The 15,347-nt window shown below is 49.2% G+C and overlaps 2 protein-coding genes across 4 annotated transcripts in view; one reads left to right on the forward strand and one right to left on the reverse strand.

Annotated features, from left to right (window-relative positions):
• SPACA9 (sperm acrosome associated 9) overlaps positions 1-6,018 on the reverse strand; it is a 33,595-nt gene extending 27,577 nt beyond the window's left edge. For both annotated transcript variants that reach the window (XM_066579726.1, XM_066579725.1), the window contains exon 1: positions 5,911-6,018. The gene's annotated coding sequence lies outside the window, so the exon portion shown is untranslated. The remainder of the gene's footprint in view (positions 1-5,910) is intronic.
• An 8,912-nt stretch (positions 6,019-14,930) lies between these two features.
• Positions 14,931-15,347, forward strand: part of AK8 (adenylate kinase 8) — an 82,629-nt gene continuing 82,212 nt past the window's right edge. The window contains exon 1 of one of the 2 annotated variants that reach the window (XM_066579728.1): positions 14,931-15,094. In XM_066579728.1, the coding sequence (XP_066435825.1) occupies positions 15,011-15,094 (84 nt within the window). In that variant the 5' untranslated portion in view covers positions 14,931-15,010. The remainder of the gene's footprint in view (positions 15,095-15,347) is intronic. The other variant, XM_066579727.1, reaches the window with a different exon arrangement.

Below are 15,347 nucleotides of genomic sequence, written 5' to 3' on the forward strand. Positions count from 1 at the left end.
TGTGCACGAACTATGTGGCGTATTTACACCCGCGTGAATGAGCCCTAAGGCCATAATTACACAGCTGAGAAAATGGAGTCAGTGCTGTGCGTTTGTGCGACACACAGAAGTCGCGCGCCGTATTAACTCCATGTTATGGGCGCAAGAAGGCGAATCTCCTGGTTGAACGGACCCGTTTTGGGATGGAACCGGATGGTGCGAATGGACCCAATCGACTATAATGGGGTCCGTTCAGTTTCCATTCGGCTGTCCAGCATTTTATCGGACACGAAGGTCCTTCATGCGGGACTTTTATCGCCAGGTCTGCGACGGATCCTCCAGACGCAGATGGGAATAGAACTTACTACTCAGTGGGGTTCATTGATTTAGACTGGCGCTTCATACGCCAATCTCCGTAAAGGTGGTGCTGCCATGAGATGCAACAAATGTATTAACCCCGTAGTGACGCTTCCTATTTTGGACCTAAGGACGCAATGATTTTTGGGGGACTTTCATCTCCATATTGTACTTTCGGCAGCTCTGCTTTCAAAGTCAAAAATTTTTTCAGTTCAAAATGTGTTTTTAATCGCGCCGTGATACAATACAGAACGCTCGATTCCGCAGGTCAACATCGCGGCGAGGTATTCGGAATCAGTAATGAAGAATCCCGTTGCTCATAACTCTACACGGCATAATAAGGGTCTGTCAATCAGTGTGTCTTTACCAGGTAGGAGCGGCCCCTCTTAGCAGTAACTAGTCGCTAATCAACTAATGAGTATTTATTAAGTATAAGCTATCGGCCTCCTGAGGAAGACCCCCGATGTGAGGCGCACCATGAGGTGCTCCATATAGGGCGAAGAGGAAGGAGAAGGGAGAGAAGTGGAGAGCAGAAGGAGACAAACCCAAGAATCACAAAGAAAGAGAAAGAGAATAAAGAGAAGAGAAGAGAAGAAAGAGTGCCTCAGTCCCCTGTCAGCCTACTGACCCCTAAAGCTATTATTGGGTAGGCTTAGCCCCATTCACCAACCGCTGCTCGAACCCAGCAGACTAGCGAAACGCCAGCCGAGTCTCCCACATAGCACGATTCGCCGAGTGTTTAGCATCGCCGCAAGCTAGGTTTTGTTTTTCCAACAACTTGCATTTTTGCTTCATGATGAAGTGTAGTTTGTTTATTGGTCCCATTTGGGGGTACATACGGCTTTTCCATAACTTGTGGTTTTTTCCCCCCGTTACACGGTTTTGGAAAGGCCGCAGCATGTCCTAACTGTAGGCGTGGTTTTCAAAGGGGCTGGAAAACACATTGCGCAGCATGCCATGTTTGTGCGTTGTGCATACGAGTGCGATGGAAGGTTTCCCATTAAAAACAATGGGAAACACTCGCAGATCCTCTGTCGCAACTGAACGCGGCCCCGGAGGATCGTAATTGTACTTGAGTGATGGGAGGCATTCTCCACACAAGAGCACTTCGCATCCACGGGTACCTCGCACCTTGGCAAGCGCAATATTGGGCTGAGTTTCACATGGTTTGCTCATGGGACCTGTAGCTCTATGGGTTTGCAGCAGCACACTTCCACAGGTGTGACATGATTGAGCTGACTGGGTGTGTATCACTCCAGCTGGCCAATCACCACAGGCCTGCTGCACATAAATGCCAGCCACGCTCACTAGAGGTTGGTGGTCATTTATCTTTCTCCTCATTCCTCCCAGAACTCTGGTGGCTGAAGTCATGCATGTTTTGCTTGGTGTTGCTGCATGCATAAGGTTCTGGGTGGGATTCCTATGTCTGTTGGTGTGAACAATGTTCTATTCAGCTTGTAAGCTGTTTACCATCTATTACAAGCCAGGACCTTAGGTTCCAGCGTGGGTCCGTCCCTATTGGGACGATCGCCCCGCTTGTAGGCAGGATTCCTGTGGCTTTAGTTGTCTTGTCAGAGTAGGCACTCGTGAGACAACGAGGACCTTTGTCATGGGCTCGTGAGCTTACGTACTTTGGCCAAAATACGAACCAATACCATGTACGTACTTTAGCTATTCCATCTGCTGCTGCGTGTTGGTATTCTAGGTAAGCGTTTTGGCATTTGTCAGTCTGCTCGCAAGTCCTGTTTACTGTTCAGTCTGTTTCAGTGGCCGTTTGTGTGCATTTCCCTTCTATTTGCATTTGTCCTGGGCGAGGTGTGCATTGCGCGCAGGTCGGATGTGACAGCAGTGAACAGAGTCCATCTTGGACGGCCAGAAGTGGGGCTCATAACCGATGGATTGGAGAGATGGCAGAGAAGAACTGCTGTAGGTAATATACCTGCTCTCCCTCCGGTCCAGGGTAAGAATTATGTCCCAAAACCAGAGAGTCTCTTCAAAAGGGTCTTCTGGGCATTTAAACCCTTTGCAATATTGATGACTTTGCCCAACGCTTGGTACTCCTGGCGATCAGCTGATCACGGCCCACACTCCCTGCTCGAGCCAGAAGTTGACAGCTCTGTCTGTATAGGGGGGCGGGGAAGTTCTATAGAAGGTGTAACAAACACTGAAATCAATGGGAACCATACCTTCTATTGCAGCTCTGGCTCCGACCCCATTGCAGGCGTCCAGTGAGGTGAGTGCAGGAAGGGGGGAAGCTTATCGCCGTGGACCCCCACCAGTCAACTATTGATGATGTTTCCTGAGGATAGGTCCTCAATACAGCAAGGGGGTTAAATGCCTGGAATACCTTTTTAATTAATTTTCCCCTTTGTGATAACTTCCTCACCATTTTCAAGATCATTGCTTCTTGTCAGGAAATAAAAACAATCTTCACTACCAGATGTGATTGGACCCTTTCACACCCCAGGGTTTACATTTATGTCCCGGGCCGGCAGTGTTTGTATGGAGCAGGAGCAAGAGGCAATCCGGTTTCATACACAGTGGCCAACAACAGCCTATTAACCCTTTCCAATCCAATTTGTATCCTGGTTTTCCTAGAGGTCTTACTCTTTTTCTGCTGTTATACAACGGCGCTATCTGCTGGCTAAAGCCAGTACTGCATGAGGAGACACATTGGATAGGCTCCGACAGCAGGGAGGCTGGCAATATACAGTAAGAGAACCCCGACGGACGTCTTTCAACATCTGAGCTGTACAGCCTTAAATCATAATGTCTTCAGGAGGTCAGACAGTGGATTGGAAAGGGTTAACCCCTTATAAATGTCCCGATCAGTGTTTGAGGATACTGAATGTCCCCGTTCCGCCTGCAATCGCGAGCCGACGTTTGGTTAAAAATTGCTGAAACGCACCAAGTTAGAGCAGACCGCGTTCGAAAATCGCAGCGTTAGAAATGATGCGCACGAAAAGCCCTATTGAAATCAATGGAGGCATTTTACAGCGCTCAGTGCGGTATTTCACACGCTGCTCCAAATGCTGGAAAAGCGATTTTTTTTTTTGTGTGAGAGCGGCCGAAGTGAAAACAAACAAAAAATGAATATGAAAAATAAAAGTAAAAAATATATATATTTTTCCGTAGTTTTAATTAAAAAAAATCAAAAACCACAAAAGCCAAAACATATTTGGCGCTGCTGCATCCGTAAAAGCCTGATATTGTCAAAGTAACTCGTCCTTCATCATCCTGCGTGAGGAGCATCGTCTGAAAAAGAAAAAAAGCACAACGCCAGAGTCCTGCTATTTTGGACACAAAATCGCAGCAGTAGAACCTCCAGGACGTCCCGCAGAGAACGTGTCTTCACACAGCGATGTCGACAGAAAACAGGAGTCATGGCGGTCAGAAGTCGGCGGAGGAAAATTCTGTATTTTCCAAGATTTTATTTTTCAAAAGTAGTACAGCAAAAAAAGAAGAAAAAAAAACGATATAAATTTGCCGTCCGATCCCGAGAATAACGTTATGTCCTTATTGCTGCAGTGTGTACGCTGTAAAACAAAGCCCCGCCCCCCAAGATGGTGGAATTGCTTTTTTTTTTTTTAATTTCAATCCACTAAGAAATGTTTAGGTTTTTCACTACATTATACGGTACCATTAAAAATATACAACCCGTCCCATAAAAAACAACAAGCGCTCAGACAGCGACAGCGGTGGAGAAATAAGAGTGTTGACTTTTTGAAAGTGAGGAGGGAAAAAGAAAAATGGAGGACGGTGTGGACAGTCGCTGGCCCTTAAAGGGTTAAAGTGGTTTTCCCTTGGTTATGGATGACTTATAGGCGGAGGTCCACCACCTGCGACGATCGTCCATCAGTTGTTTGAAGCAGTCGCAGCACTTTGGCGCAGCTCTTCTCTGCACTGTGCTGCACATTTTGTAGCGGCGTCTGATATTGCAGCTCAGACCCGTTCGCTTAAAAGGAAGACAACGTGACAAATGAGAAGAGATTGCAGTGCTCACTGGAGTGGCATAGTCTCTTCAAACAGCTGATTGGTGGGGGTCACCAGAGGTTGTCCATAGGTCATCCACCGGCGTACCGCTAAGGTGGATGACCCTAGTGGAATGGTCCCCCCCACATATGCCGTTCCACCGCTGGGGCCTGCAGCCTAGCATTTGAAGAGTCTAGGGCTGTTACCAGGGGAGCCGGCAGCCAATTACAGGCTACAGACTCCCTGGGCATGCTCCTCCCACTGAGAGCCTGCAGTTATGATTGGTCGAGCTGAGTTCTTGCACCCTGGCCCCTGAGCCGTCAGTTACACCGCTGAGGTCATCAACATTCCAGTTATGGAAAGCCGCTCTGAAGATACGTTCACATGACAGAATCTGACGCAGAATTCGCCTCTACAACCGTGCCACGGATCCACGTGCAGATTTAGCCCTGTCAACGGACACAACTCAGGTCTGGAATTTTGCGCATTTCCACACGGATCTGCGTGAAGAACAGACATGTTACTTCGCACAGAATCGTGCTGGAAATTCCAGACAAAGATGCTGCCAGCGATGAGGCTAAAACCGTGAGCGGATCTTGGCACAATCCGTGGCAGAGGTAGGCGCTGCAGTCTTATAGGCGGAATCCGCACTGAAAAATCCGTGTCGGATTCCTCCGTGCGCCGATGCCCTAAGACGGCTTTTTACACAGGCGACAAAATTGTGTGAGTTTCTGCATTGCGAGACGCACAAATATGAACGCCATTCTTTTGAACGGGGTCGTGCACGTGAGCGATGTCATCCTGCATGGCACCGCACTGCGAGAAACAAATCGCGGGTTGTTGTATCATGCTGCGCGCTCTCTTGTTTTCAATGGGACCAGCAGCATCGCACCACCTTCTAGATGCACGCGGCGCGATACGAGATCTCCCAATAATAAGAGAAACTCCGCGATCCCCGCAGTGATGTCAGCCTATTTTGACATAAAACCGCCTCGCATTCTCGGGGCTTTCACATGGACGGCGAGTGCGAAATGCGGGCGGGATTCACTGCTTGCCCCTGTGAAGACTGTCTTAGAGTACGAGCGCAAACCCCCCCCCAAAAAACACGGTGGCTATTCTGACGCGCTTTCTGTTGCGGATCTGTATTTGCGCCATTCTCTTGGTCATATAAATCCAGCCTTACCTGCGTGCGAGCTCCGGTTTATTAAGCATGGTGTCAGGAGATGGTGAAGAAAATGACCTCAATCAGGCCTGATTGGGTTTTTTTTGGCGCACGTGAAAATCGTCTCACATACGGACATACCCTGCACATATACAACAAAAACGCGCGCAAATCGCAACTACACACGCAGTGGAATTGGTAAATTTCTCCCTGACAGGTTGCATGCGCCCGTGTGAATGAGCCCCAAGGGCGTACATGCCGCTGTTTGCACCCATAATTTAGTATCGCAGCCCCTTAAAGCAGCAGATCTTATTGGGGGGTTCATAGGCTGATGCTAGCGATAACTAGGCACCTCCCCTCCCCCATCCTGAGCTGCGACGATCGCCCCGACAATATAGAGGACCGGGACCATCGGGTCATGTAGACTGGTTCCTCCTCACCTGATGTTTTGCGCCCCGGGGCCCCGACTCCTGTGAGATGTTGGGGAGGTGATGCTGATCGTCTGCGGAGTCTTGAGTGATTGTTTGGCTTGTTGCTAGGAGACGATTGTGACATCACAAGGAACTCTGCGCCTGCTGGGTCAACATAGAGGAAATTAACTCTTTTGTAACCACACTACACCTAGTTACTGACCTCATTAATGGGCTTTACACCCGCACATACAGCTGTTTAAGGCAGTGGCTTGGCTGTCTACTGACAACCAGGCTCCTGCTCTAACCACCAGGAATGGAGAAAGTACAGATCCTGGCTGTTTAACCCCTTACATGCCACAATCAAGAGCAACTGCCGCATGTAAGCAGATGACAAGAGGAGGGGGTTCACCCGTTGGCACCCCACAGTGTGATGACAAGGCACCATTGGGTTCCCATGGAAGCCTGACAAAAGTCTCCATGTCCGCCATGTAACTCCGTCTATTAGGCCCCGCCTCTCAGAGAGTCTATTAGGCTGCCGTCATGAGCTTAGTAGAATGCACTACATAGGTAATGCAGTGTACTATCCCGGCGATCGAATCTTCAAGCCTTCTTGAGGGTCTATAAAATGGTGTCAAAAAGTTCAATAAAGTTTTAATGAAAAAAATCCAGTTTAAAAAATAAACATTTTTCCCTACAAAAAAAGTTTTAAATGATAAAAAATACCCACCAAAACGTTACAAAAACCAGGATATAATCGGCATTACTGCGTTCATAACGAGCCGACAATGAAAAGACTGGATTTATCTTGAAGGGTAAACGCTGTAAAAATAATTGTAAAAACTAATGCCCGCATTGCTATTTTCTTTTGTTTGCCTCTGAAAAAAGTAATAAAAGAACAATCCAAAAATGACACGTACCTCAAACTGGTGCCAATAAGAAGTACAACACTTTTAGCAAACAAGCCCCAATTCATGCTGCTTGCGCCAAAATCTGACCTCCTAACAGCACGATGCAACAAAAATCTGCATCCGACTGACTGGGTGATGGTTTGGGATATAAAAAAATGTATTTAGGTTTTTGCCTGCTGGAGCCTTTCTGTTTCTCTTAGACACAATGGCGCTTGAACCGGTCGCCTGCAGTTATATACCATCTGTGCGGAGAAACGGCGAGTTGTGCGTCCGGACACGTTAGTTGGAGCTCCAGCGTTGTATTCAGCTGACTGTGCAGCCTGTTGGTCAGAGCGATTCCTGACATCCTCCTCCGACCCCTTTCAGTGATGAGTTGTTTCCGTCCACAGGATCTCCTTTCTCTGTATATTTTTCCTTGATCGCGCCGTTCTCCGTATACTCCCCACACAGTTACATGAGAGAACCCTATGTGCTTGGCAGTGAGTCCCCGGCTAGTCCAGCACCGATGACCGGCCTCGTTGGAAGTCGCTCCGATCGCTTCCCATCTAATGTGGATTCACACTGAAACTGATCCACAGAAAGCTTGTCACGTGATTTTTTGCTCCGGGGTCACGGGGGTAATGTCCATACAGGGGAGCGCCAATCGTGAGCGGGCCAGGGCTCTAATAAAGGGGCCGTTCAATTTGCATCTAAATTAGGTCCCACCTGCGTTAGGGTCAGTTCAGGGTTTCCATCAGTGTATAAGAGCAGTGTGACTGGTGGTATACTGGTACTATGCCTGGTAATATACTGTTAGTATGATTGGCACTATATAGGCACTATGAATGTCGCACTCATTAACCCCTTCAGACAGCTCGCAGTTCTCCTAGCACAGCTCTCCGTGCCGTTACATCGGTGTTCGCACACTTTGTGGGTTACATCCAGATTGCGCCTCTCTTCTTGGACGCCCCAGTTCTCCCAGCAGAAGTGAGACCGTTCTACAGGATGGCGCGCTCACCACCACTTGCCAGCCATTCGCACACAACACTATTACCACTGGGTGGGCTGAGAATATTGCACTAATGACTGTCTATTGGGGTCTTCCTCCTTCTGCAGAGAACTGATAGCTATCAATGTTTAATGCCGTGCGCTCCCCGTACGCCTCGCCGTGTTGTTATAAGCCGAGTAATGATGGCTTTTTGTCAGAAGTGCGCCGGGCCCCTCTCCCCGGCTGGGCCCAACGCTCCTCGGCTGCTGGAAGCCTTGCAGGATTATAGATAATGAAGTGTAAACTCCGCAGCAGCTCAGATGAAGGCTGCAAACAATACGAGACGGCAAGACAGACGAGCGGATGACAGCGAGACAAGGAAAGACTACTCCCATCATCCTCTACATGGGGCGTTGTGATGAGGGGTAGTCACAGGTGACCAAGGGCGCTGCTGCCCCTTCCAGTGGTTTTTATCCTCCACAACCTTTAAAGGGGTTATTGGGGACTGCGATACTGATGGCGTATCCTTGGGTCATCTATGAGGGTCTGACTCCTGGCGCCCCCATCAATCAGCTGTTCGGGCAGCGCTGCGGCCTTCTCTATGGCGTCGCGTTCATCAGTCACATGGCACATCCGTGTCTCACTCACATCCAAACCTGCATTCACAACCCTGCTTGACTTACTGAAAGCTACCATGACATATCTTATACTCCAGTCACATCCAAATCTGCATTCACAACCCTATTGGTCTTACTGATTGCGCTCAGGATGTCATAGCTTATACTGCAATCACATTCAAAGCTGCATTCACAATCATGCTAGCGTTACTGATCGCTCGGAGGACATCATATCTTGTAGTCTAGTCACATTCAAAGCTGCATTCACAATCCTGATGGATTTACTCATTGGTTTCATGACATATCTTGTACTCCAGTCACACCCAGAACTGCATTCACAATCCTGCAGGTTAGCTGTCAGTCCGCAGGGCATGAGATCTGCTTGCTGTCTAGGTCAGCGTTCACAGCTCCGGCCCTCATGGCCCCAATAGGTCATGTTTTCAGGATATCCTATAGGTGACAATGTCTGAGGCGCAGAAAATAATCTCCTCACTATTGCGCAAGGGATGTAATCCAGAAAACATGACCTGTTGGGGGTCCCTGAGGACTGGAGTTAGGAAACAGGGGGAGGACTTGTGTATTCCATGTCCTGCTGTGACGCATCTTGGGAGTAGTAGTGTTTACATCCCTCCGTTTTATGTAAGGGGACATGACGTAAAAAAAGTTCAGCCACCGTAGAATGAAAAGTTCTGCAACTCTCTAATAGACTTTGTCTCAATCCATCGCCACTTTTAAGATCACTGCTTGCTGTCCTGGAACGGAAGCACTTCTTCACATTTATAGGCCGAAAACGTGTCCTGACCCAACACTTCTCGGGGCTCATTCCCCTGCTCCGTTTGGGAATTAGAAAAACCGCAACCACTGGCTGAAATGATCCATCTTGTGACAGAACGAAACGGTGCTGAATGTGCCCCATAGAGAATGGGGTCCATCTGGTTTCTTTAATCCCTTCCTACCACAGGATGGAAGTTTACGTCCTGGCAGGGAAGGGAATTCCAGCAAATGGACATAAACTTACATCCGGTGGATAGCTAAGCCCGCAATATCCGCAGTGGGAGCTGGCTGTGACTGACAGCGGGGATCATTGAGAACAATGATCCCTGCTGTCAACACCTTACATGCCAGGATAAAAGTTGATATGGGCATGTAAAGGGTTCAGAGTGGGATGGCACTTCCTCATATGGCTATGCTAATGGAAAAATAAAAAACGATTGCTCTTGGAAGGTGAAAAACAAAAATAAAAAAGTCCTAAAGGTGTTAAAAAGTTACAAAAGTTTTGCCTTATTTACGTAAGACAGATAGGTGATACCCTAACAGCTGATAATGCAGCTTTGGCTGTGATTGGAGTATGAAATAATATAACTGCAGCATTGGCAAAACTATACTGTAAAGTGATGCAGAAAAGTCTGACCTGATCTCTTCCCTGGTTGACCAGAGGAAGCCACTGTCCGTGAGTCGCCTCACCTCTCGGAGGTGCTGGAATCGCCTTTCCTACGCCGCGCTATGAGGAGTCTTCTCTGTCACCTGCCAGCAATTTGTCTGCATTGAGAAGACGTCCTGCAGCCTCCGAGGCGTTGTACAAGGCTATGAACACATCTAATGCTCGGCTTTGGCTTCTTGATGGCGATGCGACGCCTTTCTTCTCGCAGGTTTGTGCTTTATAGTGGCGTGTTACAATGCTGCAGATGCCAGCTCGCCCGCTTTGATGGCGGCGCACACAGAATTGTTTTTGAACTCTCAAAGTATGAAAAATCAAAGGTTTTCTTTGGGCTACAGAGACTCGCACAAGAGGCGGGAGAAAGCCGCGCTCATACTGCATGTTATCTCAATCAAGAGACGCATAAAAGGTGGCAAATCAGAGGGCGCCGCTCTGGATACCAACCAGACGGAATGCAGCAGCGACGCGGAAAGTAAGATTTCCCTTCAAAATCGACTATTTCAATTATTTTCTAGCAATTCAAAACAAAAGCATATAAACAATGGCGCAGATGTAGGAGGCTCACGCGCCGAGACTTTGGGCTATAATGTGCCTTTTTTCAGTCTGACGCGGCAGATTTATGAAAGCTGTCAGACTTCTTTGTATTTACGCCATCTTACGCTTTAGTCTACATTTGTGGACGTGATTTAGGTGGCGCAATGGTTTAGACCTGATTTATAATGTGCGACTTTTTTAAAAAGCGGTATAAAGTCACACTCCAGCGCTGGGGGCGGGGTCTCCAGAACTAACTTTCCCACCGCAGAGATAGAAGGGAGTTGATCCTAATTTAACGTACAATGTGCGACTTTTTGATGAATTTGCCTCCTAATAGATTTGTCGCATGCGATAAACCTTCCCCAATGTCCCTACTACAGTGTGCGTATTATGAGGTTCTGCAGCAGCTGCAGTGTGTATTATGAAGTGTCTCAGCATCCATTGTGTGTGTTAAGAGGTTCTGCAGCAGCTATAAGCTCGTTCACATCAGCCTCCCTTCTGTGCACCTCTGCACAACGTGAATGGGCTTTCTGCAACTTTCGAATGGATGTTGTATTTCATTTCCTCACCAATTTTCAAGATCACTGCTTGCTGTCAAATAATTGCAGCAGTCTTGTTCATATCCAGAGGTGAAGATCTATACAGATCTTACTTTTATTTATTTACGATTGATGGTTTGTTACATTTGTATCCAATCTGGACAATGCTCACTGAGGCGCACACATCTCCAAAGCTCTTGTCCTGGGGGTTTGCTACAATGTATCAATCTGGAATCCAGGCTGTTTAGCTCAAAGAGGATTACCTAGACTGGATACAGTTGTAGCAAACCTGCAGCTGCCAGAAGTATTGGATCAGGATGTGTTTGTCAGTCTTTGGCTGCAAACAAGGATGTTAAAGGGGATGTCTGGGACTGTTACTATCCTGAAATCGGTTATAAATAGTTGATCGATGAGGATCCACTGCTCGGAATCCCCGCTGATCAGCCGATCCTCCGGCTGCTATCAGAGCAGGAAGCGTAATAGATGGCAGCTACACGAACGGGTGGGAGGGCTGTAGTCGATTCCGGCTGTGAGACGGCCGGTGATCCTGCTTACCTCCCTTCACTCCTGCAGGCGGTCATGCGCAGTACGGGTTTTTAAAATTTGTATTTCTTATGCCGTTGCTTGGCGATAACGCGGGTGCCCGCAGCCCGTACACAATGGTAATTGCGTATGTGTCGCAGATTAGATGCCTATGGATTCCACGGGAAAATACAGAATGCTGCGATTTTTATTCCACTCAAGGAATACGCAATTCGTATCCGCGAGTGGGAACGAAAAATTGAAAATACATACCTTTCAGAGCCGTGTTTTACCCTGGATTGTCCATGCGGACGCTGATTGCGAAATCTGCAATACAAATCCGCTCGTGTGAGCCCAGCCTTACACTTCCTGTGGTACTCACTAATGTGGACATCCAGCTTCGTCGCACTGACAGCGGCCGGAGGGTCCGCTGGTTTGTGGAGATTCCAAGCTGCAGACCTCCACCGATCAATTGAGGAGAGTAAATGCCTGGAAAGCCCCTTTATATGTTGGTGGGGTGTCATCTGGAGACCCCAACAGTAATCTTCTAAGGCGACATTTGGGAGTTTCGTCACACAGCTCCACCTCGATGAGCAAAGATGGCGTCCAGACGGAACCATAGCCTGCGCTTAGTAAACTGGAGACCAAAGCTGTAAACTTTGGTCTCCGACTCAGCAGGTTTCTGATCACTTCCAGCGTTTTGACCGGACAGAATAATGTAGATGGCGCTATTCTGTCCCGCCAAATGCTGTAACTGAACGGAACCCTGCTAAGGCGCTGTTCACATCAGCTTTGGGGCTCCGGCGCTTCAATCCAGGATACAATACTGCAGCGTGCCGCGTTACTTTATGCTGTACAACCAGAAAGAACCCCTATTACAGTCATTGAGGTCAGCTCTTCTCTATGTAAAAGCCACAGACCGATCATCTGATCATCGCTGAGACGACTGTCGGACAGTCATCCCATGTAAAGGGGGCTTTAGGTATTGTACACGAGGTTATCTACCCCAGATCCGCAGAATGTACAGAGCAGCTGTGTGTGTTACACGAGGTTCTGCAGCAGCTGAGATGTGCATTAGGAGGTTCTGCAGCAGCTGGGGTGTGTATTAAAAGGTTCTGCAGCAGCTGTGTGTTACACGAGGTTCTGCAGCAGCTGGGGTGTGCATTAAGAGGTTCTGCAGCAGCTGAGGTGTGTATTAAGAGGTTCTGCAGCAGCTGAGGTGTGTATTAGGAGGTTCTGCAGCAGCTGCGTAGCCAATGTTCACAGGGTTATCTACCCCAGATACGTACAATGTACTGAGCGATGCAACACTTCTGAGCCCTTCCTCTACCCCCCGGGGATCGTCCCTGATTACAACACAAGTCGCCCGGGTTACTATTTACCGACACATCGCACGCCCGGCGATTGGAGTCAGTTACCAGCGTATCCTGGGAGGCGCCAACCGCGGAGCCCTACACAAACAATCCTCGCGGAGGAAACCCACAAAGCCGAGGTGTAACCACAGCGCAGGGCACTGCCAACCCACAGGCAAACATCGCAGCGTTATATACCTGCCATTGCCAGTGCTGAGATTGGACGCGGTTTAACCCCTTCCTGGCGCAGCCACTTCTCAGTTTTGCTGTTTTTTTTTCATCCTCCTTCTAAGAGCCGTAACTTTATTGCAGCCTCGACCGCCCCACGAGCGCCTATTAACGGGAAGATGGGTATTTTGCATCGGCGGCGTTTCATGTTCCCTATTACACTATTCTTGTGGGGTGAAACGGAAAGAAAATGCAATTTTGCCATCTTTTTTGCGATTTTGGTCTGGCGTGCGCAGTGCGGTGAAAATGACATTGATTTCCCTCTGCGGGTCGGTACGCCGACGGCGATGACGAGTTTTAAAAAGTTTTCATTATATTTTACGTTTTTTTGGGCTCGTGCACGCTTGCGTTTTTCTTGCGCGTTTATTTCATGCGATCTCACCCAATGTCAATGGGACTTTCTAATGTTGCAAACGCAACGCGCAAAAATCGTAAAACACAAACTTGTGATTTTTGTGTGATGCGTTTTTAATACTAAAAAAGTCCCATTGACATTTGCGTTAAAATAGACGCAGCGATATCGCGGGAAACAAACGTGCAAGAAAAACGCAAGTGTGCACGAGCCCTTAATTGGAAAAATACTTCCTCCCGTCTCCACAGTCGGACCCCCATAACTTTTATTTTTTGATGGAGATCGGAGGACTCGTTTTTTCTTCCAGGACGTCATTGCCGGTGGCATCACACAGCCGGCACCAGCCACATATGGAGTGGGCTCAACTCCTGTCACTGCTATGGGGGACGCTGCAGCTGCCATATGGGGGCATTGTGGTTTTCATACTGTTATGGGTCAGCTGTCACTGTTGTGGGGGCAGTGAGGCTGCCACTGCTATAAGGGATGCAACAGATGTGACTGTTATGGAGCATTGTGGATGTTTTGGGGGCACTGAGACTAGGTGTCATTGTTATAGGGCATTTTAGACATGGCTGTTATGGGGGACAAGTCAGCTGTCATCATTATGGGGTACTGTGGCCAGCTGTCACTATTACGGGGGATGCTGCAGTTGTTACTGTTATGGAGGCATTGTAGCTGGCTGTCCCTGTTACGGTGGGCACCGTGGCTTTCCCTGTTACGGTGGGCACCGTGGCTTTCCCTGTTACGGTGGGCACCGTGGCTGTCCCTGTTCATGTGGGCACTGCGGCTGTCCCTGTTACGGTGGACACTGTGGCTGTCCCTGTTACGGTGGACACTGTGGCTGTCCCTGTTACGGTGGGCACTGTGGCTGTCCCTGTTACGGTGGGCACTGTGGCTGTCCCTGTTACGGTGGGCACTGCGGCTGTCCCTGATCAGATGGGCACTGTGGCTGTCCCTGTTACGGTGGACACTGTGGCTGTCCCTGTTACGGTGGGCACTGTGGCTGTCCCTGTTACGGTGGGCACTGCGGCTGTCCCTGATCAGATGGGCACTGTGGCTGTCCCTGTTACGGTGGGCACTGTGGCTGTCCCTGTTATGGTGGGCACTGTGGCTGCCCCTGTTACAGGGGGCACTGTGGCTGTCCCTTTTACGGTGGGCACTGTGGCTGTCCCTGTTACGGTGGGCACTGTGGCTGTCCCTTTTACGGTGGGCACTGTGGCTGTCCCTATTATGGTGGGCACTGTGGCTGTCCCTTTTACGGTGGGCACTGTGGCTGTCCCTGTTACGGTGGGCACTGTGGCTGTCCCTCTACAGAAGATTCCGCAGAACACAGCATGCACCATGGGCCTTGTGGATTTTCTAGTGCTGCCACTTCCATCTAGTTACACGGCAGGGAGAGTAGACCGCCTCCTGCTAAAACTGCAAATCAGCTGCATCACCAGAGGCCCCTGATAACCTGCAGTGGCGCCCCCTATCTACATCGAGCTGTTAACCCTGCGTGCCGAGCGTACTGCGCATGTGTCACCTGAAACGCACGGCGCTCTGGTCGCGGAGTGATGACGCATTAGAGTTGTTGGCGACGCTGGTTGCTAGGACACGGCGGCGCTCGCTCGGTTGCTAAGGAGAGCTCTGCTGCCACCTGGCCGGGGATTTTGGCTTACAGATCGGAAATGGACGCCACAGCGAAGCCCCTGCGGATCCCCCCGCAAATGGCCGTGTATGCCGAGGAGCATCGAGTCTTTGATATCCTCCAGGTAAGCGCTGGAACTACAAGTCTCAGCAGGACGGGCCTCGGCAGTGTGACGGGCCTGCTGCTGCCTCGACCCCCTTCCACTATCATTCCGATGTGGAACTACACTTCCCAGCAGGTCTTAGCTGCTATAGAACTACAAGTCTCAGCGTGCCTCGCAGTGTTGTTAGATAACAAGCCCCAGCATGCTCCTTGCTCTCTGATTCCATGGCTCACACTGAGGCTTGCGGGTGATGCTGGGAGTTGTAGTCCCACGG

This window comes from Eleutherodactylus coqui, chromosome 10 (assembly GCF_035609145.1).
Source record: "Eleutherodactylus coqui strain aEleCoq1 chromosome 10, aEleCoq1.hap1, whole genome shotgun sequence".
NCBI classification, from domain to species: domain Eukaryota; kingdom Metazoa; phylum Chordata; class Amphibia; order Anura; family Eleutherodactylidae; genus Eleutherodactylus; species Eleutherodactylus coqui.